This window comes from Zonotrichia albicollis, chromosome 4, assembly GCF_047830755.1.
Source record: "Zonotrichia albicollis isolate bZonAlb1 chromosome 4, bZonAlb1.hap1, whole genome shotgun sequence".
Classification (NCBI taxonomy): Eukaryota; Metazoa; Chordata; class Aves; order Passeriformes; family Passerellidae; genus Zonotrichia; species Zonotrichia albicollis.
In genome coordinates this window covers 46,990,289-47,014,127 of record NC_133822.1, presented here as the reverse complement: position 1 = coordinate 47,014,127, position 23,839 = coordinate 46,990,289, and the positions used below count along the sequence as shown (strand labels likewise).

Sequence of the window (23,839 nt, the reverse complement as noted above, 5' to 3'; positions counted from 1 at the left end):
TATCAAAAGCCTTATAAAATCCAGAAAAAACTACATCCACTGCTTTACCTTCATCCAGTAGGCAACTGACCTTATCTTATGAAGGATATCTTATTAGCTAAATGGGACTTTCCCTATGCTGACTGTGCCTGGTAATTCATTGTTCTTTAAATGTCTTTCAACAAAACATACTATCATCTTCACCATTTTTCCATGTACTGAGGTAGCCTTACAGGTCTATAGGTTCCTGGGTCTTTGTCAGGCCTTTCTTGTAAATCTTAATACTGTTGGTTAGTTTCCAGTCAGTGGAGACCTCCTCAGACTCCCCAGACACTTGGAAGACAATTGAGAGGTATCCTGTCATAACATCCACTAGCTCCTCCAACTGCTCTGTGATGAATCACATCAGACCACATGGACTTACAAACATTCAGCTGATACAACTGTTCTCTTACAATTTCAGTGCCAAATGGAAAATCACTCATCCTGCACTCACAGGCCTCCAAATCAAGGAGATCAGGCAGCCCAGTCTATTATTAGTATTAATGACTGAGGCAAAAAAAAAAACCCCAAAAAAACAGTGAACATGCCTGTTTTTTATTCATCCCTATTTTTCAGGAGACCATCTTCAACAAATATCAGTCCATGGTTTTCCTTGGACCTTCTCTTGCTATTAACCTACTTTAAAAAGCTCTCTCTCAGCTGAAGCTAAAATTGCTTTCACCTTTCTTCTCCCTCTTCTGCCACCCAATTAAAGCTAGACCTGCCAGTTTTGCTCCTTAGACAGTTAAGCACACTGAATACTCTAAGAATATGCTATACCAGAAGATGTACTTAATTAAAGCATTAGTCTTAATTAGACTTAACAGCTGTAGCTAATTGCTGTGATTGTAATCTTGGTCAGCAGTTGATATTAAACTACTATTCCAGAGTGTAGATCTCCAGCTAAATTATACACAGCAGTTATAGTATTCCTATGAGTGAAAAGAAGGCACTAAACTGCAGCTGAGCCAAGCTTGGTCATCTGGATAAGGTCTTTAATTGTTTCAGGGGGCAAGCATTTACCTTTTTTGTGCTTTTTTCAGACCATCTATGAATTGCATAAAAAGCATTGCATTTCTCCTAGTCCAGGTCTCGCTCTGGGCCAGCACACTCCTAATAGCAGTACAAATGTCCTGCCTACCAAGAAAAGATAAATGGACAGCTAAATCTTCACAAAGTATATTGAACTAGTGGAAAATTACTGAGGTGAATGCCTCAGAGGAGGCTGTAAACCCATGGGAGGCGTGTGCTTGAGCAGGCTCCTGGCAGGGACCTGCAGACCTGTTGGGAGAGGAACCAATGCTGGAGCAGTGTCCTGGTAGGACCTGTGACCCTGTGGCAGACCCATGCTGCAGCAGGCTGTGCCTGAAAAACTGCCCTTGTGGAACAGGGACCCCAGTGGCAGCAGCTGTGGAGAACTGCTGCCCGTGGGAGGAACTCACATCGGAGAAGTTCAGAGAACCATCTCCTGTGGGAGGGACCCCAGGGCGGACTCCTCTCCCTGAGCAGCAGCTGGAAACCCCCACTACCTGTCTGTGCCTCTGGGCAAGGAGGGAGGGGTAGGCCAGAGGTGTTTTTTAAGGTCTTATTTCACTTCTCATTATTCAGCTCTGATTTTTTTAGTAATCAGAGTAATTTTTTAGTAATTCAATTAATATCTCTAATTTAAGCCTGCTTCACCCATGATGGCATTTACTGAGTGACTTCTTCTGGTCCTTATCTTGACTCATGAACCCTTTGTTAAATTTTCTCTCCCTATCCAGCTGCACAGGGTAGTGAGAGAGAGAGGCTTTGGTGGGTGCCTGGCATCCAGCCACTGTCATCCCACTACAGCCATTCATTCACTACACTTAATTTACTTCCACAGAAGTTTGTGCTCACAAAAACATGGCTGAAAGTGTTCATTAAAATAATCAGGGAGTGACTGAAGGGCACTCAGACATGAGATAACAGGTGATATAAGACAATTTTAATCATATGCATTTAATCATAAGGTGACTGAATTATTATTCATCCATCTGATGATTCATGCTGAAACCATTTAAATGAAGGATTTTTCATTTCTGTAACTAAAGAACAGCAACTTAAATTCACATCTACCGACTTTTGTCATGTGTACTAAGCTTCTGATTTTCCGCTGAAGCTAACAAGAGACACCAACATAAAATTATCTTTTTTTTTTTATTTTGAACGGTTTAACTGAGTAATTAAACTTACTCAGATGCAATACTCCAAGTTCCTTGGGCCAAATTTCCCCTGGCTCCATTTTGCTTAAAAAATGATTTTTTCATTTTCTATGTGCAGGGTATAAAACACACTGCAAATAAGGCATGTACCTCAGGAGCAAAAAAAAAAAAAAAGCAGCCTTAGCCTCCCTGTGGCAAAATTATCACTACAAGGTTCTGCCCAAAAGCAATCAGGTTTAGTAATTAATTCACTTACGGTAAGTTTTCTCCACTGTGCAAGTTGTTAGCACGGATCAGACCATAGAAAGAGACATGACTACTGTCAGCTGAAGAGTTCAAATCGTGCTCTTTACCTTCCCTAATCATTGTACGCTTCAGCAGACTTGAACATTTCAGTGCCAGCTCCAAAGCATCCATCCAACACCTGCCTAAAGATAAATTTAGTATTAGACCAAAAACGTTAAAGATTTAACAGAACTGTACCACTTCTGTTTGCTAACTAGGAAAATCAGCCCTCTGGGCCTGCTTGCACTGCCTTTGAAGACACACATCAGAGTTGTTCCATGTACTGGATTTTACGGTCTGGTGGGGACATAAAAACAACTCACAAGCACCCAGCTTCAGTGCAAGGGATGCTTCAGGGAAGGAGAGCAAAGTAAATAATGATTTTGTTAGAGCATATTCCAGCATTTCTTCCTTAATGTAAGTCTGGTTCCACCCAGGCCATGACTGTGGAATGCCCCCAGAGTTGCCTGCAGCCCTGCTCTAGTTATAAAGACTAAGCACATCATTTGGCAAAATTTGCCCAAGTAATATGATAATAGTGTGGAAAAAGAGCTATAATGATAGATTATTTTCTGCAAAAAGTTACTGAACAAATTTGTGTATTTTTTCCCCTTCTTACTTCTTCTTTTCCATGTATCTAATCCATTTCTCAATACAGAAGGCAGAGACAGTCCTATCTTTAAAGTCTGCAGGGGTATGCCTAATTAAGCAGTAGATGAAAACCACCTGCCAGAAGCAGCTACATAACAGTTTTAAATTTTTTTCACATCATAACTTCAGAAGGTAGTTGCACTGATGGCCACGTTCCCAGTGAAGAGCGTTTACAAAACTACTTTTTGAAGAAATTTTGAGTACTAGAACTCTGTGCAACTGCTGCACTTAACACAGAAATGCTTTAATAAGAATACAACCATATTAGCACTTTACAAAGGCATTTGATATTTAGAGCTTGATATTTAGACATATATTAATATAGATAAAACACAGATAACCCTTTCCACCTCCTCTATCCTGTCAACAAAAGGCAACTGCAAGGAGTTCAATAACTTCTTCAGATCAATATTCTCCTTAAATAACTACGAAAAAGTACTAGTACCATCATAACTGCATGCTATAAATTAAAGGAGAACCTTAACAATAATTAAACAGCAATCAAAATGCTGTAACACACATGATAAGACAATTGAAACTATCTTTCTCACTGCTGAAAATCAATGAAGTGTCTATTTACCATCTGATTCTGAAGCAGCTCGGATGATCAAGTAACTGCTGGGCAATGGCAGAGTTATAGCACCAACTGCTTCACCCTTAGGACCCTTGAAATACACAAAACAAGAAACAGCATCAGATATTTTAATTCAGTTTTATAGTTTATCATTCAATGTAGTAAGAAGCTAACACACTGCAGGGCTATTTACTGTCACTCAGCAACATCTAATGAAGACATGAATGGAAAGATGGACAGCCCTCTTTCACTGGATTTCTTTTTCAAAGACTTCATTCTAAGCATGGGACCCAATTCAAGCCCAGTTTTCAAAAGAGTGGTCTTTGTGATTAAAAAAAAATTAGTTTGGTTGGGGTTTTTGGTTTTAGTTTGGATGCAGTTTTTTGATCTTTTTTCTTTTTTTGGAGGGGGAGAGGTGGGGGTGGGGGCAGGGGTGTATAAATCAGACTTGGCCAAAGTTTTTTATTCTATTTACTATGAAGTTTTTCACACTTTGTATTAAAAAAATAAATTCAAAAGACTTGTCCATTTCTGTCAACCTTCATTTTGGAATAAAATGTTAAATAACCATTTTGAAGTCCCTTCCAAAAAAAGTTTATCTACGATAACTTTAGGACAACTGATAGGCAAAGAGGGCTGTATTAAACATACTTGAAGCTATTGCTGAAAGCTGGGTTAAGCCTGCCTAACTGATGACAACGTATTTTGATATTACTGATTTCCCCCAGAGAAGCCTAATGGAAAGCCAATATAAGGCTTAGAAGAGGGAACTGGAGAGCCAGCAGAAGTTTTGAGCAAAAGCAGATAAAGGCAGGTAATTTTAGAAGCAAGCAAATGAAACAGCCAGAACGTTTCTGAGGGCGAGAAGCGGGTTAAGGAGTAGTCTTGGTGGCACTTAAATACCAATACAGACGAGCTTGTGCTGGCGTAAATGATGGTCAAACTCCTGAGGAGTCAGTATAGACTAACAGCAATTGGGTGCTAGAAACAAGATTCCAAACCTCAGTCTTTCTCTGAGAGAAAGGAAAGGTGTGCCTACAAAAAGCCTTTGGTGAGGCAGCAACACTGGGATTAGGAGTTAGTGGGTACCAAGAACCAAGAGGGACAACCCCAATGCAACTCCTCATCCCAAGGGTGGGAAGGCAGGGAAGAAGCTCAGTGTCCCCTGAGGAGGGGACAGCACCATGGCACCACACTAGGTTGGGGTGGGAGAGGGGCTGGGTGCTGCCATCACCACACAAAGGCTCAGCCCCCAGAAGGCCTTGGAACTCTTGGGTCACAGACACTGGGGCAGACTAAGGGCAGACTTGTGCCCTTTGGGTTTATACAGTGGGCACTTCAGGATAGGCTACTTACTCTGTACCAAACAACTACAATTTAGAGACGAAGTGTGGTTTTGGTGTCTGGTTTTGCCTCTTTTTTAATGCAAGAAAGTTACACTCCCTAAGTGTTTTAACAATATATTGATTAAAACCAAGAGAGTAATTTTTAGCAAAGAAGTATTAAAGTAAGTTGACTTATTTTGTTTAACTGCTCATGGATCTTGATTTCCTCTAACTGGTTATGGTTCCAACAGTACAGGATACTTTCCTTTGGTATCACCCATTAGGGTTTCAAAACCAATTTCCAGTAGTTAGTAATCTGTACAAGAGGAACAATAATTTCTGTTTGCTGGGTGACTTTATGTGGATTGTCTCTGTTTCTGGTGGAATTATGCTACTGCTCCAAGCCAATGGTCAAGTTAAAAATTCCATTAGATTAAAAAAAGTTGAAGTTTACTTCTTGCAGAATATTCAAGTGCCATGAACATTGTTTCAAAGACAACAATGAAAACTGATAGGCAGTCACCCCTGACTAAATATACACAGAGAAAAATATTTGCATTAACTTTTTAAATTAATAATTTCAGAAGACTGAAATGGCATCAGGACCAGGCAGACAAGGAAGACAATCAAGGTACAGTGCATCAGCTACCTCAGAGTGTAGGAGGAACATCAAAGACCACAGCAACAGGCTTAAGGGAGCATGTGAAGTGACTGGCCACAAACTACTGCAGAAGAGAATTTGCAGCCTGCCAGATGGACACACCATGGGTAGTGTGTTCAAGTGAGAAAATCTCCTGCAGTACTTATAGCTCTATATATGTTTTTTGCAATGCTATCTTTCTGCACTAACTGCAAACAAGGGTCACTTTGCCTTGGACTTGAGGCTCTTTGTGGTAAACCTACTCTGGATCAGTCAATTACTATTACACTTATGCAAGTTTGCCTCATGATAATAAATCTCTAACTAGGACATTTTGATTGACTAGGTGAACAAGGCAGAAAAGGGTTTCAAACTTAAAGACCTTTCATCTAATGGAATCCAGGAATTCTCAACTGCAAATAGCCATACCAAAATGAACAAACGCCACTCCAGCTCTCAGCACATTTAGAATGGACAATTATCAACTTGTTCAGGTTCAAAATTTGACCTACCTTAAAAAAGCAAAAATCTGGTAGGGCATGTCCTCTAAATTCTAAATATCTAGTTAAAAAAACAAACAAATCCATTTCTCATTGCCAAGCAATAAAGAAATATAAGACTGATTTGTGATCTTCTGCAGAGAGGCCACCACTTTGCAATGTATGTATATACATCATGAAAAAGCACATTAACACCAAATGCTATAGCTTTGGAAAAGGATATGGAGTTTGTGTTCTGCAAATGTGAGATCACCATTAATCACTGAAAAGTTTGCCTAAGCAACAATTAAATAAAATTATTCAAAAGAAACTACAAGTGATCTAAGTTTGGTAAATTTAGATAATGCTCATAAATGATCACAATCCAGAATAACCACAAGCATCAGGAACTATACTGACTTCCTTAAGAAAAGGATGACAAATTTAACATAGTATATTCTACAGATGTGACAATACATCTATATCAATTTAAGATTTAGAAGATAGCTACTAATTGTGAGATTGTAAGATGTATATTTTAGAGGGTATAATTAATTAATTGTCCTAATATTATACAGTACTTTCATCTAAAGCAAGACATTATTTTAGAAGGAAAATATGTTCACTTGTGCTGCGCTTCCACATCCCCTCTCCACATGTAAACAGAAAACAAGGACTAAAATAGTTTATCAGATTATAAACAAGGAGTAAGAGCAAGCATTAAAGATCCCTTCAAGATCTGAAACAAACCTTTGTTGTGCAGAACACACCTGTGCTTTTCAACACAGGTAAGAGCTGCTCACAATATTATGCCGTGTATGACAAGGCAAACAGACATCAGAACTGAATGAAAACATTTATCATCCTAACATCATAACAAAAAGGAACAGACTTGGCTAACAAGTTGCAATATGAGCTATCATTGCACAAGCAGGTAATCTGCTTTTTGACTCTTACAAGCAAATTGAACAAAGGTGACATTTTACTACATGAATATAGAGTTGGACAGAAGAAATGTTTATAACAAAACTCTTTCATTTTGGCAAATCTCACCTTAATTTCTGAGATTTGAATGATGTAAAATATTATGTTAAACATGCCTTCCTTCAATTTATGTGCTTGCCAGTGGTGCCATTAGCCTTTTTAATGGCAACCCTTTGCACACCACACTTCTGAAGCTCTTCAAGTACACAGAGCAGCATAAATCAAATACTTTTTCTGATGAATGGGACTAGATGTTGAGGGTTTATATTCAGAACCAACACAAACCACTGAAGTTGAAACAGAAAACACAGTTCCATTTTTCAGTGAGGTTGTCTTTACTCGTAGCTGAATAATGCCAGTCATCCCTTAAGAATCATGCATGCCACCACTAACCTTTGTAGCCCATATGGTCTGCTCCAAAGGATGAAAAAGTTTGAAACAAAAGCCATCTTTTTTAGAAGGCCTCTCGATGAGTTCACAAACATTCAGCAGCACTGTTCCTACCCACTGGTCATTTTTGGGAGTTTTGTAAAGAAGCAGCACTCCTGGTTTCAGTACACACCACAGTTTGGTCCAACTTTTCAAGGTACCACGAATCTAGAAGATAAATAGTTACACTTATATCTCAGTGAAGTCAATACCAAAACCATCCTCCTTAACAAAATTAACATTGACTTTTTTTCCTTTTTTTGAAATATATTATTTATTTCAAAGCAAGGTTTATTAGGGCTTTCAAAAGTTTACCCAGGTTTATTGAAGAATGCAAAGCTATGCTTGTTCTTCTGTCTTGATGAATACCCAGTTCTACAAATGGGTATGCACACATCCTGTTATGGGAAGTACGGCAGTTCAACTGCACTATTGTTGATAATATGAATTGCTGTCCTCAAGACAGCAGTACCAGCTAGTTCTTAAGAGAGGAAAATTACCAGAAGTACAATGAAACCAGATATTCAATATCTGACTGAATTATTTTTGCAATTGTTATATATGTAACAGAGCCACTTGAAAGTGTAAAATGAGAAGGATGAAATGAGAATTGTAAAGCCAACTCATCCCAAACTGATGGCTATGCACACAAGAACAATGTGACTAGGGTGACTGCAGTAAGTGGGAGCTAAGTTGCTTTCTTAGTCGCCTGGGATTTGAGCACAGAGACCTTGGGATGCAATTAGTGGCTGCTGTGCCTGTAGAAAAACATTAACAGTAAGTAAAAGATTGAGCCTTTTCTATTCTGGCCAAAAAGCAGCAAGCAACTAACTGCTCCATCTTCAACTCAGGTTTCACACTTGGATTCTGACCTTCAACCAGTCAGCCATGACAATAACTGAGGGGTCTGTGAGTGTGCTAAGTAGTTCTTTTGTGGCTCTCTTCTTTTCTTCTCTGTAGTTTTTCTTTTGGACCTGTAAAAAATAATAAAAATGTTTACAATGTCATGGCCATAAGCCAGTTATCAGCACAAAAATGTATCAGCCAATACATGCTGAGGAAAATTTGCAATACAGATATAGAAAAACAGCTTTAAAACAGAGTATTGACTTCAAAGTCAACAAGTACTTCAAGAGCAGCTATGATGCAGAAAATTTCAGATTCTTCTGCAATTTTCTTCAGAAACTGAGAACTTTGAAGCTCCTCTTAGAATCAAAGGGGAGGAAAGCCCAACCAAACCAAATTCCAATATACAGGTACATTATGTGATCTGTGGTCTTAACCCACCAGTTATATTCTCCCCTAGGAGAAATTTGCAAGAATGTACTTCCCTCATTTAAAGCAGAATAATTTCAAGTTTCTCTTGAAATGGTATCTGTCAAACAGTGGAGTTTGGTCTTGCTACAGTACAGAGGGAAGAAGGTAGTAGAAATGCATTCAAATTACTATTTTTATAATTCCATTTGTCATTTTATTGCATGTAGATGTCCTGAGGTCCCTGCCAATCTGAAATAATCTATCATCTGATTGATTAAGATGGCATATTGTGGCATCTTAAAGGCAGCATTATAAAAGTTATTATTCAAGTAAAAAATACAGTAAAATTTGAAGAGACTCAACAGCACAACTTCTCTCAATACTTAAATATTCCCTAAGTCTCATCATTATTTAGCATTTTTGTCTTCTCATTAGAGAATAAGGAAAAACTATGTGAATGCATTTATAGTCCTTGAAGAGCAAATTAATTTCTAGAGAGATTCACCTTGAGAGATTCTTTTTTTGTAAGTTTGCTTGAAGATTGAGAGATGTCCTTCTCAGAGCCATTGAAAAGCTTGGATTCAGACTGAAATTCACAACACACATAATAAATAAATGACAATGGCAGATAGAAGAATATATTACTGATGCTGGCACTTTAGCAAGTGTTTGAAGTGCAATTATGTTTGCAAGGTCCCCATTCCCTCTCACTTCTCTACTGCTTCCCCCCTTAAAAAAATCCAAACAAACCATAACATGAACTGTTCACCACCTATTCATGGAGTGTCTTTTTGTAAGGGTTTTATGGGAAAGAAGTCTGAGGTTCCTTTGGACCATACACAGCAAGTATTTAGCTCATGTAGACTGTTACTAGACAGAGCATGCTTGAATAGTTCGGCATAATTTTAGCAGAGAGAGAATGTTTTAGGAGAATCCAGGTGTTTTAACAGGAGTCATTCCCAGGATTTATGAATCAGAATATAGAATCAGCTGTCTTCATCCACAACTTGACAGCTTCTGCAAACAGACTGCTATAGAGGCACTTACCCTGTGACTCATGAAGGAAAATACAGCCTCTTCAGTCTAGGATTCAGTGCTCTGTAAATCATCAGAGTACAACTGCCCACTAATGGGACTTGTTCTGCTCCTTGAACCCTAGTCCCACGCTCTGATTACTTTGCAAGTCATCTTCAAGGAGCTCACGGTGGCACCAGGCAGGAAGGAGAGCCAGGGTTGTTCGTGACACCCAAGTCCCGTTCGTGCAGGACAAGGAGCTGCCTCAGCAGCACATGATTTCTCCCCCCGCCTCTCCCCCATGTCTTGCAAGGTTCAAAGTTTGCACCTGGAGGTTTGCTGCCTGCTAGTTGAAAGGGAACTCAAGCCACCAAATATTCACTTTGGGAACAGCACTCTTCAGGGAAAAAGAAAAGGGGGGGGGAAAAAGAGGAGTCTAAGAGGAGTCTGTGATAGAGTTTTCATGCCATTCCTATCAGGGGTCAGAGAACATTGAGTAGGTATGCCTTAAATACAGACTTCAGATAAATCAGAGAGTTGTATTTCTTTGTGCACTGAAACATAAGCCTGATGGACCCAAAACTTCTATATTGTCAAAAAAAAAAAACCAAAAAAACCCAACCAAAATAATTTAAGATTGTAAACTAAGTATTCAATTCAAATTCAAGGACATTTTATTGAAACTGACCCTTAAGATATTCCACATTTCAAATCTCAAACAACAGTGCCAAGTCTATTCACTGAATTTGTATTTTGAAATACTATAAAATGGTAGTCCAAAAATATGCAAGTTTTGAGTAAAATTTACAGCTATAATAAAAACAGTGTTCTTCAGCATTCTCTTAACTCACAGGCTGCTCAAACAAAAGAAACAAAGCCTAAAGAGTCACAATCTGTACAGAACAATTTAACCTGGATTCTATTTTACATCTTTAATTCAGATTTAAGAATTTATAGGAGTCTACTCAGGTACTGTGTAAAAGATATGTGCAATAACTGGCAAAAAGTATTTTTAGCTCAAAATTATTTTAATGATAAGTAAATGTTCTTTAACTTTTGTATCTTTCTTGGAAAAAATAGGAAACATCTTGTAACAAAGGTATGTTCTTGACACTCAAAATTTAGCTTTAAGGTAAGTGCACAACTTGAAATTAAATTCCCCTCTCTAGAATTTAAAGGAAACACAGTACTTTAAATGTAGTAACAGAAGAGGGGAAAAATGATTATCATTGTCACATAAGAAGGGTTAATGAACTCATTATGCAAGCTATAATGGAACAACTTACACAAAACATTCATAAATATTCTAGTTGGTCACCAACAGAAAGCGAAGGCAAACTAAAGGTCATGCATAGAAAAGTCTCAAACCAATAAGTTTCCCTACTTAAAAAACGAATTTTCTCATTGTCTCAGTTTTAAAGCTCATTAATATGACACTGAGTAAAGGTTTACATTTAGCTGTTCAATGTTAGGAGACAGGTCAGTGATCTGTGTGTATATTTTTAAGCCAGTAACCTTCTCACTGTTATATCCACACAAAGCAGATGGGATAAAAAATTTAGAAGAAAACTCTTTAAGAGAACCTGCTGTAACTCCCAGCAAGGTACATTCAGTAGCAGATTCCAGGCAAGCCCCATCACTGCTTTTCCATTCTCCCTTAGAAAGAAGGGCTGCTATTTCACTTCCATTAGTAAAATCAAGCCCCACATGCAGCAATTAAAAAAAAAGGGTGAAGAAAAGCATGTATTAGCAGAAGTAGGAATATTGGTATCATCTTTGACAGAAAGACACAAAATATGTAATAGCAAAGAACCCAAAGATTAAGATCCTGTTAAGACAACAGCTAAGAAAAAATAAGTATAAGGGAGAGGAAAAGGGAATTGGATAGTCAAAAGTATATGCTTCTTGAGAGTCTGGAATAAATCCAAGTCAAAAGAGACTATATTAACTTGATTTCCAGGACAAACTGATTTGGAGGTTTCTGGACTAATATAAATATTTTGATCAAAAGAAAGCTGGATGGTGAAGTATGCTTCCCTGATATTCCTGCCTCTAGGATGCAGTAAAGCAAAAAGGTTCAAGGTTTTGTGATTCCAAGTCACATGTAAGACACCAACAGTTTGAAATGCTTAGCTACACACCACAAAACTGCAGCATCCACTGCAGATACCAAACTGCTTATGCCATTGCAATTTCAATGACACCATTTAAACCTGGAAATGCTACTATAATCTTTAAGCCTCTTCATTTTCTTTAAGTACCTTTGTAATGTTTGTCTTTATGGCTCTGATATACCAAATACCACAGAAAAATTTGTGTCAAGACCTCAAGTGCAAACCCTATCTCCCTATCTCCTGCCTGTGCCCAGGACAGAGTGCTGTGGGAACAGCTGTGTGCAAAAGCAGCAAAAAGCAAGGTTTTCCCCCTTTTCCCTGAGAGCTAGCTGTCACCTTCCAGAGCAATCCAGCAATCTGCTGCACCCAACAATCCGTTTAAGTGCCTGTTACCATATTTGCCTCTTTAAAAAGACAGTGGATATCCTAGCAGAAAATAGAAAACCACATGGCTGGGTAAGTTAGAGCCTTTAAACTCTATGGCAAGGCAATATCCCACTCCAAAACAACCACAAGAAGACTTCATATTTAGTTTCCCTTACTTTGAACCATAGATTTGGATGGGACTTCATCCTGGGAGCTATATTAAGAGATTCCCTTTAATCTTTATCTATTGCTGAATCTGAAGAGTAATATTCAAGATTATCTACAACAAGTTAAATACATTTGACCTTAATTAAAAGTGTGTAGCTTCTTTACACATCTAAATTTTTAAGACAGGTTAGGAGGTTGTGTTCCTTACCTTGCTTTTTGACATAGAATATGCTGCATCGTCTTTTTGTGACGCATCGTCCTTCCCTTTGTCAGAACCTTAAAGAAAAAAAACAGCATTGTTGCAAATTATTTAAATTCATTAATAAAATTTATATGAACTAGCTTTTGAAATAAATTTGCCAATGTGTTAAAAAAGTACAAGTAAATCAGATGTTCAAATAGCATATACATACCAATCTATCTCATCAGCTGAAAACATACCAGCTTCTATCATATACACTAATTCAATACTTGCCTCTAAGAGGCAAGAACAGTATTTGGATAATTCTGTACCTGATCCAATAACCTGATGAAATTTAAATAAAACATGCCAACTTTTGTCCTTTTATTTTCTCATTCCACCCTACCTGCATCATGCAGGCACAGAGAAGAGTACTAAATAAACCCTTTTTTTGTTTGCTCATTTCTGAACCTTTCTGTAGCTAGATAATTGTTAAATACCACCTACATGAAAGCAAATCTGATTAAAATCACCAGTCAGGATTTTTTTGCAAGACAATGGAAAAAGTTCTTTACATTAGCCTTGAACTTATACTTTCAACTTGGACACTCAAGAAGCATAACTACAAGGCCTTTTCTTAAAACAGTTGTCAAAATCTCATGTTTCTCTTCTGTGACAAACCCCAAACTTCCCTAGTATCAGAAAGCAGAGTAAGTTAGTGTCTGTGTGACAGTGGAAAACAAGGACACGACTGGTATGGGTGCTGCCACACAACTACTCTGTGCCACAGAACATAGACTGAGAACCTGGCACCCTCTCACAGAAAAATTGCCTCCTGTGCTTACAAGACATCTCACTCGTTGACCAATTAATTTTGAAGAGAGTGGTGGCAGCATAAAGCTTTTATAAACAGGGAAAAAACAAATTGCACAATGCATTTATCTAAGTAAGTCAGCATGCCATCATTTAGACACCCCCTGAAGAGGAGGCAGATGAGCCCGTGAATTCAGGCATGGATTTCAGAACAGCCCAGGCAGCTGAGAAGCCTGGCCCAGGGCTGTGCCTGTGAGAGGGCACGGCACCAGCAGGGACACCCTGTACCCATGGACATGGCACCAGCAGGGCAGTGCAGCCTCGGACACGGCACCAGCAGGCACACTGCACCACGGACACCACCAGGGCTTTGGAGCATCCCTCTGGGCATGGTCCTGACTTCGAAACACAAATCGGACTTCTGATCCCTGAAATGAGAAGACTTACCAGAGAAACTCCTTGATTTCACATTTTTCAGGGGAATGTGGGTATGTGAAGGGAAACTATGAGCTTTGAAAGAATTTTTAACTTTTTATAGCAGTGTTGGGTAGTTTGTCCATAGTAGGAATTCTTTTTTTTGTTATTATCATCTTCAGCTTTCCACAACTTTTAATACCTAGAAATTCTAAGACAGAACTGATTCATTTGTCACAATTACACATCCCAGGAAGATTCATGGAGTTAAAGGGGCATTAAGCTGATCTCCAGGTTACATGAAAAATCTTAAGATTCCTCTTGATTTTGGTCTGGTAATCAGTCTTTTGGGGATTTTTCTCCCTTTACATTTATTATTTTGTGCAGATATTCCTTTGTAAGACCAGATTTTAAAAAATATATACTGCAGTACAATATCCCATTTTGCATTCACAGAAAGGAAGCTCTAGATGCCTTTACAAACAACTTTTTAACATCCTTATAGAAGCCCCACCTGGGCATAGTTCATTAAATTCTTCTTTTTTAAATTCTTTCAACACACCTGCAATAGACTTGTGCAGCTAATGAAAACTGTAACATAGGAGACCATTTGACAACAGGAAAGGAGCACCTTGACAGGTAGAAGATTTGTAGTACTAGGGAATTCACAAACAAACTAGACACCAGAAGCTGTATTTCCTAGGAAATACCAAATGCAAAAGCACATTTTCTACAGCACTAGTTATGAGGCATGAAACAAGGTTGTTTAAAGCCTCAGAGGCTACTCTTGCCTTGGTTTACTGAGAAGTTACTGGATTTGATGCCAGTCTTAGGCAGTCAGACAGACACCAGAACCATAGCAGAAGCTTTCTCCTCATCCAGTGCCCAGAAAAAGGAATCAAATCCCACTGAAAATGCAATGCAGGCATTTTCTAATGACTTTCCCATTTTTGGGAAGTCAGAATATACAGAAACCTCAGTGAGGAAGAATCAGCAAGGAAGTGCTAAGTCAGGATTTTTCTTACAGAAGAGAAGCTGTAATTCCAAGCTTGCTTTCTGAAGCACAACAATTTTATGGACTTTTCACACTGCTATCCAACAGACATACATCTTTTATTTTCACAAATAAGCTTTGCATCAGTACCACCAAGAAGAAGAGGAAAAGCTCCATTGCATTTCCATGAATTTCACCTCCTTGCTTTCAGTGTCTCGAGCTGCAGAGGTGTGCGTGCCAGCTGATCCATGAACTTACCCACCACACAGACTGTTCCCCTCCTCAATCACAGCCCAGAAAAGGGCCCTCTCAGGGGCTAGCAAAGCCAAGTCAGGGTGCTGCACATCCTGGAGCACCTTGCACTGCCCAGTCTTTGTCTGTGAGGAAACACAGCCATCCAGCTTGCCATCCCCTACCATCCTACTGGTGACCTCCCTCTGTGTAGAGGGATAAGCTCACACTACAGACAGTTGTCTGGAGCAGAGACTGCCAGAGCAAAAGAGGCTAGAAGCAGGGTATAATAAAGTGTTTCAAGTTTTTCAATATTCATCAGCAGTGGTTTTGGGCCTAATATTTTAGACCTAATATTTATTCCCACCTTGTAACTCAATCAGCAGCTCCTTAACAAAACAACCTGAGCCCACATTTCACAATGTAGAAATTCTTGTGTTGAAGACAGTCCCTTTCTGTAATTTCCTCTTTATTGAACCCTTTGAATTTATGTATAATTTTCTACGTACAATCCTGAAAGCAATCTTCAGAGTCAGGAGCACCACTGCTGTGCTCTCTCAAGCAGTTCTGAGCACCAGCGATTGCGTTCAGAGCAACACTACACCTCAACAGGCTTTCTCCCAGCGTGACCTTCCTTATCGCAACAGCTCAGGTGCCATGGGCTCTGAAAGCTGATCCCAGGGCCACTGCAGTCAGCCACAGTTCATGGTATGACCTCAGAAGCCAAGGCAAACTGTCCATTAGTGCATTCCTACTGTGAGCACTCACCAGGTTCTTGCAAAACTTGTAGGTGAAAATCTACATTAAAACTCATTAGGAGCTTTCAGAGAGATTTAAGAGCCTGACAGAGGAACCAAAACCCTTGCATACAAGACACCAATGAAACAAAATCAAACAGTGATGTTTTAGAGACTGAGACAGATTATGTAGTCAATAACAACAACGACAAAAACAAACAAACAAACAAAAAAAACCCCCTACAAAACAAAACTCTTCAAAACACTGTTGACAAAAATGAGGCTGTGTACACTGCAAAATTAAAGACTATATAGGATTAAGACTGTGTCAGGGTACAGTTTCAAAAAACCCCCAACCTGTCCAGATAATAGATTTCAATTTTCAAGCATAACATATACTTTTTGAAGTTGTACACACAACCTGTCCCTTCAGTCAATTTTGAAGGAAGGGAAAAACCAAAACGAACCACATAACTCTTACATCTCGAATACTGGCTTTGTGCCTCTCAATAAATGTTATCTGCAATTATGATACATGAGAAAAATACATCAGAAAATAAGCATGTTACTTTTTAATGTCAGATCTATTTTATTCATAAAAGAAATAATTACTATCCACTGGAGGCTCTTTTTCAAGCATACAGAAAAAACAGCAAGAAAGCAATGCAATGCATGAAAAGATCACAAACAGCAATCCAAGCAACAGTGTTACTGACTTCCAAATGAAAAGAAAGGAACAGCCTGATGTGATTACTGGTATGCATGTGCAGTTTTGAAGAACAAATACTTCAGCTGGAAAATGCTTCTGGAAGAACCATGAGCTGTACTTAGTGGGGATTATCAATACTGGTGCTATATAATAAACATATCAGAAAAAAAAGGAAAAATCTTTTTAAAAAATTGAACACAGGGAACCATAGTCTTTTTAACTGACTGAGTGTCAAAAGCTTATTGACAATTTAGGAGTACAATCCCATATTAACAAATTCAGATTCCTCCATGGACTTTGAAAGCAAAGTAATCAGAATAGTAAGCAAAGTCCTTTTATGTATTTTCTAACAGTAGTGTTTTCTTTTGTAAGCACCACAAAATAAATAAAAAAATAACCAAAGACTGTCATCACTGTAACTATACATGAGTATATTTTAAACAGACAATTACTCTTTGCCTAAACCAGTCTGGAAAAGTATGTTCATTAAGCATGTTAGGAATATTGAAACTCTTCAAAGATATATGCAAGAGTCCAAAAGAGTAAGCATTTTTTAATTCTATGTACACACTTGAATTTTTTCATTAAAAACCGCTTTCCATTTGTTCTGCATTTTAAGTACTCATTCACTGTCTCCTTATGAACAGTGATCAGCTTTAGCTGCAGAATTCTATACAGAAAGGAAGCAAATACAAAACAAGACTCCTTTTTTTCCCACTAATTACCAGACTACACACACTTCTTTTAAAGATAGGAAGCACCTATCTAGTTGCCAACCCCATGCTTTCAAGCTTTGAGATCTTTTGTTTTGCAAGCAGCTTGAATAAAACTCAGTTAGATTCTTGGTAGAAGGCTAATCATATCCTGAAGCAGAGTGAAAGGAAACATTCCAGGATAAAAATGTTCAATAAAACATGGTGTCTGCAACCAACATCCCCCATGGTCTGCACCCAACTCTGCTGTGAGGCTTCAGAACCAGGGCTTACAAATTCAGTGAGCCATGCTGCAGGAGGCAGGCAATAGAAAGTGAAAACTATTTTATTTCCCCCTTTCCTCCCCCCCAACATCCTGGCCCCGTGGAACTACACAATAAAGTGCATCTCTGCGCATGCACAAGACAACTCACACATCCAGAGCAATTCTGGAAAGAATGCACAGTTTGTACTATGCCCCCCTTCAGGAATGGGTGACCTTGTAACACATTTTCAAGCACTGAGGCTTTATGAAATAAACTGCTGAAATTCAGGTACCTACGTCAGAAGCTTATGAACAATGTGCACATTATGAACAATGACATGCAATGATCTACAAATTCATTGCAATATTTCAGTACTGATTTTCAGGAAACAACAAATCTGCGCAAAAGGAGATTAAAGCCCTTTCAGAGGTTTTAAGTCTTCAAAATCTTGCACTACAGAGTTTACCAAAGCTATGTTTTTAGCCCTCATTTTCTATCTCGTCATTTTATGTCAAACCATTGATGACCAGCCTGCGGATTTTCCAGTAGTTACAGCTAAATATAAACCTTCTGCTGTACCTTACAATTTTAAAGCAGATCCATCTGGGGGGGGGGGGGGGCAGTGGAAACAGCAGTGGAAAGTACAAGAAAGGAAGGCATTTATAAACCACATCACAGAACCTCAGTCCTAAAAGCCCAAACAACCAAAACAAACATTCTAGTCAGTCTCAAACACACCAATGCATTTTGAAGTGAGATTTGTGGCAGAGTGAAAGCTAAGTTACTCCTTTCCCTGTCTGCAAATCCTGCCACTACAAAGAGCTGTTATCAAACTGCATACAAGCAATACTCTTTCTGATTTCTACCCACATCTCAGTACATTACTTTCATTCAAGCATGAAAATTTGAGGCAGACATTAGATTCGCTTCTGTACATTTTAAGAAATGCAAGACCAAAACAAACCTGGTAGAGCAGGAGCGAGCTCGTTATATCCGCCAAATGAAGCATTCCGGACGAGCTTTCGGCCATCAGCTCTTGGAGAAAACACAGATGAAATCCCAGCACATGAAGAAAACCTACGTCGCACTGGACCTTCTTCCTTCATGAGTTAAGGTGTTTGTGTAAGGATTATGTTCTCTGTGAAAGCTGGTTAGCATAAGCTGCTTGGAGCAAGAGTGTTGCAGTAGCAGCCTTTTACCTCACATTCTGATGAGTAAGATACAAAAGAGGAAAAAAAAGAAACAAACGAAGGGCGCACATGAAAAATGCAGCGAAGAGACAGAGGCTGCCAAATCAGCAGCAAGCCAAGCAACACTATACTCCTCTCATCAAAGCTCTTAGGATGCTTAAAGTGGAATGCCTTTGCTTCAGCTCCTTTTTCCTGGGAAACACACCACATCTTATTTTTTACCTCTCAGTTTTAGTCCTACTCATTTATAAGTACACAAAAATGGTATCTAAGTTTTAAGGAATCCTTAAATTGAGTTCCTGTTAGCCTTTCATGTCCCAGATTTATACTGCACAAAGGACAATTCATGAGCTTTGTGGCTTCCCTGTTTGATATTGTGGTACACTATGGGAATCAGAAAAGGGAGTCAGTCGTTTGCATTACGCAGCCAAGTTGAACTTTCCTGTTCAGGCACTTACCTAACTAGTTTTTATCAACTGACTGCCATGGCCTCTACATCTTCATTTCTTTATTTTTCTTTAAAAGGTGATGCAATTGCTCTTTCTTCCTAAAACTCTCCCATATTTTTATAAACAAACCAGCCTGACTCACAGAAGAGCTGTCCTAAATCATCTCCACAAAAAATGCTTTTTATTATTAATGCCCCAAATATTTTATTCAATGAATAAAACACTTAAATGGGCCAGCTTAAATTTTAAACACAGAAAGGATTCCAGTAAACTGTGATTCAAGACTAGAAATCTGCTGATCCAAACTCCTCCTGCTGGCAGCTACCATAATGAAGTCAAATAATCTCTCCCTAACCACCTTCACTCACTGCTGTTACATCAGCAGCCTCTGCTGCAAGGACTAGTGTGCACAGCCACCCTCTTGCAAATGTGCAACTTCCTTCCCATTTGGTGTTTCTCTGCTGGTCCCATTTTCCCCATCAAACTTTACTTCTGAAAAAACAGGTTTTGAAACCTTCTCTACTAAAAACCAGGACAATAGGACACCAAGAACTGCCTTGAAAATAAGAACTTGAATTCTTACCTTATTCCATCCTCTCCTTTTCTTACAATGTGAATCACATATCATAAATTAAATCAATAGCAGCATGAACATGATTAACCCTCAAATAATACTACTTACTCTATGGCCTTATACTAAGAAGTGTAGTTAACTTCCCAAAATATGACAAGGTAAAAAGATGTATCAGAAAAAGCAAAGATGAGGCACAGATAGCCATCAACAGAAATCATTATATGCTATATGAAAAACACTATTCACTTAAGCACAGGGAATAGGAAAAACTGGATAAGCATCATGTATTCAGGCCTGTCTCCATTTATCCAATCCTGTCTCTCACACTCCCTTCAGCTGAAACAGTCCTTGTTTCAAGATGTCCCAGAAGGAACAAAAAAAGGAGCTAAAAAAACTAAAGGAGTGGAGTGGAAGGGCAATGAGGAAATGCAAGGAGGAAGAACACTAGCTTTATTTTCTGTTTGGTTTTGTTCTGGTTTTGCTTTAATAAACACAGCTCCTTATCACCTCTCCAAATCTGTCCTAACTACAAAACAGAGCAAATACCTTGGTTCAAATCTATTCATAATATGCATTTTCTTTTTTTTTTTTCCAATTGAAATCAAGAGAAAGCTGCAGTAGAACTCCTCTAACACATAGAAGGAACTGTATCCTCTCATTACAGACCTACCTTGCCCAGTTAATGGGGCTGTTATCTCCTCTTTCAGAGTCAGGGCTGTGACCCTGCCCAGAGCACTCTGCTGACACCGGAATCCAGCCGTGTCCATGTCTCTCTCGTTCTGGAATAGCTGGGGGGGAGGCTCCTCCATCAGACACCTGCACAGTCTGCATCTGCCTCCAGCCCTGGGCCCTACCTGCCAGCCCACCAGCTTGTTTCACAGCTCAGTCTTCTCTGCCACCTTCTGTTCACATTCCTAAGGAGCAGCTGCATTTGCAGGAGTTTCAGGAAACAATATAATCATGAAGGCCTTTCTCTTACTTCTCTCCATGCCCTCTCAAGTCCCTTGACACTGCTCATGTAGTCAAACTGTAAACAGGAACAGATTAAAATACCTCTTTCTCCTTCCTATGCCCTTTTCTCCATTTAGAACTGAAACTGAACTCTTTGGGTAGATAAAATTAAGAATTTCAATATGGATTATGTTACATTTCCTCTCTCTGAGGCTCTCCAGTCAAGGAAGCTGTTATCCAGGTATTCTAAGCACCTTCTGCTTTAACTCAATAGCAACGCAGGAGAGGCAGGCTCTGAGTCTTTTATCAAAATATGACTCTGTCTCACCACTACAACAGAGGAGAAAAAGAAAAAAATCTGATTTAAGCTTTCTCCTTCATCGCCTCACCCCTTCCCCCCAGCAAACACCAAAAAATCCCATAAATGCTTTTTCTTCCACTCTCCTTCCTGAAAATAAACTCAGACAGAATAGGTCCATCTACTGATGAAATCAAACTTTGTGATCTTAGACTAATGTCCCAGTCAGCTTTCTGTCCTTTTGATATTAGTTTTGAGTGTGTTAAGAATGGATATACTTAGAAAATGCACTCTCATATACAGCTTAGGAATTTACACAGTTTCAGATACTCACAAATAGAACTACAGCCAAGTCCAACTGCATTAAGTCAGACACGGCAGAAAAGCCTGCATAAACAGGGAGCTATCTGCACTTTAGCTTAAAGGCATCAGGTACATGAATATATAAAGCTTTTTCATAACAGAAGTTTCAGTCACCATAGGATACACTAGACTAAGTATGCCACTGAAACAGACAAAAACTTTCCCAGTTTCTCTGTTTTATAAAACACCTGTATCAGTAAGAACACAAAAATCCCTACATGACTGAAATATTTAGTTCATGTATCTTGGGGCAGGAGGGTAGAGGGGAGCACAAGAATCCATTCTCAGCCAATCTCTATTTAATGTATATATTTTTCTAAAGGACAGAATGCATTTCTCCCATTTGATATTGAATCAGGGCTTCTTCAACAGCAAATAGTAAATGCTGGCTGAAAAACCAATCCTAATCCTGTGCTTAAGACATTCTTCCAGGATATTGCCTGAAGCAAAATATAAAATCTCATTGTACAAAGTCAAATAGAAGATATGTGGAGTTCTGACAACTTGTGAAGACTTTTGACAAAGTATGGTTTATGTTTTAAAAGATTTCTCCAATGGAAAAATATTTACAGCTGAAAAAAACCCCAGTCTTAACAAAAAAAGATGTCTCTAAATTGTAAAGGCAAGAATTCAATGAAATTGAACTCAAATAAAATTTATCTGGACTACCCAAATAAGGAATTTTCACTACAATAATCCTTTTTATAGAGATTTTAGAAGTTTAGAATAACTAACACATTCTAAAAACTGATATTGATGCAGTAATACAGTAAGTAGTAAAACTATGGATGGTGATGGAAAGTAAACAAAAAATTCTTTTCCCCTTATAGGTACCCAAGGAAAAGCTAAAATCATCTTAAGACCAAACTCTGTGAAAGCTAGAGAGAAAAGAAAGAGGAAGGAAAACTTGGTGTAGTAGAGGAAGGCAGAAGCTTTTCAGACTTGCCCGGCAATTTTGACAGTAATTTGCCCTGACATTTCAACATTACTACCTTTTCCAGTAGAATTCTCCCCCCAGTCCATGAAAAGGTCATAAATAATTCTCTACATGCAGTAGAGAATTATTTTGCAGCATGCAGAAAAAGGAAACAGGTAGACAATCATACCTATGAAGATTTTATCTAACAATTGACTTTCACATGTGGATTTGAAGTAAAAGTAGTTTTTTACTATTTAATAAAAAGGGTATTAAAGATATACTTGCCTTCTGCACTGATATTTGATTCAGAAAAAAATTATACCTAAACCATGAGGCTACAAGTTGGAGAGTAGTTGAGAGAGGCAAATTTCTTTCACCAAATATTCTTCTGTTCCCTGGTATTTCCAAGTCCAGTGCAGTTTAGCTGAGGAGTAATTCCAGAGGCAAGCCTGAGAGTGGTGACCAATGACCACCAAGACTCCCCATGCGCTGCTGGCAACTGTACTTGGCTGCACCTCCTCACTTGCTAACAGCCTGCTCAGCTCCTCCCACACGGACTAAATAGCTTTGCTCACTGCTCAGGTTTCAACATTGTCCTCTCAGCCCTTATGAAATTCTCAAAGTCAAGGCTCAGGTTCAAGTAGGCCAGTCCTGCAGAGACTGTCATGAAGAAAGAGAACTTGCTTGAGATGTTTCACATCAATCACTTCTGTGCCTTTTAAACCCAGTACCACACTTTCATAAAGCTATACCCACACAGAAAGCAGAATATGCAATTTACTCAAGCCACAAATACTGGGTGGAGTAGCATTTCAGAAATGGCAAGTTCTAATAAACACAATGACTTGCAGAGAGGAATGTGCCAGAGTACGCATGGCTGTAAGAAAGCAGGAGGTCAAGTTCATGTAACCACACGCAGCAGAACTTAAAACATTTTACAAGAAATTCAGTTTTATAACACAGACTAAGATCACATTATTTAGGGCTGAAGCTCCTTCCTCCTACTGTGACCAGAGCCTCACTCACACCCCATTTAAGACAAGCATCACTAAAGCTACTCCAAATAGGTTACACAGTTTTGTGGAACTGGGGCTTCACTTCCACACTCTGTTGAAAAACTGAAAAAGTGACCACCTGTGTCCTTAGGCTCAGGATCCTGCAGCAGGATTAACAGCATTAATCCAGTACCACCTAAAGAACAACCACTGCCCATGGCTCCCACACACTGCTGATTACACATACTTCCTCATCATCAAAAGCAATGCAAGACAAATTAAAATGCCTCCTAATAATACAAGAAAGACTAAGAGTCTCCAAACATGAGGGTTTGCAAGGTTTTAGAAAGAATTCTTATGTGGCAGGAGAAAGCAAAATTCTTAACATTTTTCTAAGACATTAAATGTATTTACTCTGCAGAGAAGGTGCCTTACTTCAGAAGCAACACTTACTGTTAATATTGAAGTATCAAAAAAAAGTTTTTGGAGATCCTCAAGTAGAACTTGAACAGTTCTTCTTTAGCAGTGAGACAATGAGACAGCTATGGGACTATGAAGTGAAGTAACAAA

General features: G+C 38.8%; 1 protein-coding gene across 11 annotated transcripts in view; it reads right to left on the bottom strand.

The window, feature by feature from the left end:
- The window catches only part of OSBPL8 (oxysterol binding protein like 8), an 83,720-nt gene that overhangs the window by 16,014 nt on the left and 43,867 nt on the right, over positions 1 to 23,839 (bottom strand). For 8 of the 11 annotated variants that reach the window (XM_074539700.1, XM_005480621.4, XM_014272074.3 and 5 more), the window contains 6 exons: positions 12,702 to 12,769; positions 9,337 to 9,417; positions 8,447 to 8,548; positions 7,539 to 7,742; positions 3,724 to 3,808; positions 2,464 to 2,635 (listed from right to left, as the gene is read on the bottom strand). In XM_074539700.1, the coding sequence (XP_074395801.1) occupies positions 2,464 to 2,635; positions 3,724 to 3,808; positions 7,539 to 7,742; positions 8,447 to 8,548; positions 9,337 to 9,417; positions 12,702 to 12,769 (712 nt within the window). Of the gene's footprint in view, positions 1 to 2,463; positions 2,636 to 3,723; positions 3,809 to 7,538; positions 7,743 to 8,446; positions 8,549 to 9,336; positions 9,418 to 12,701; positions 12,770 to 18,494; positions 18,738 to 23,839 lie in introns of all 11 variants that reach the window. The other 3 variants (XM_074539704.1, XM_074539702.1, XM_074539703.1) reach the window with 1 other exon arrangement.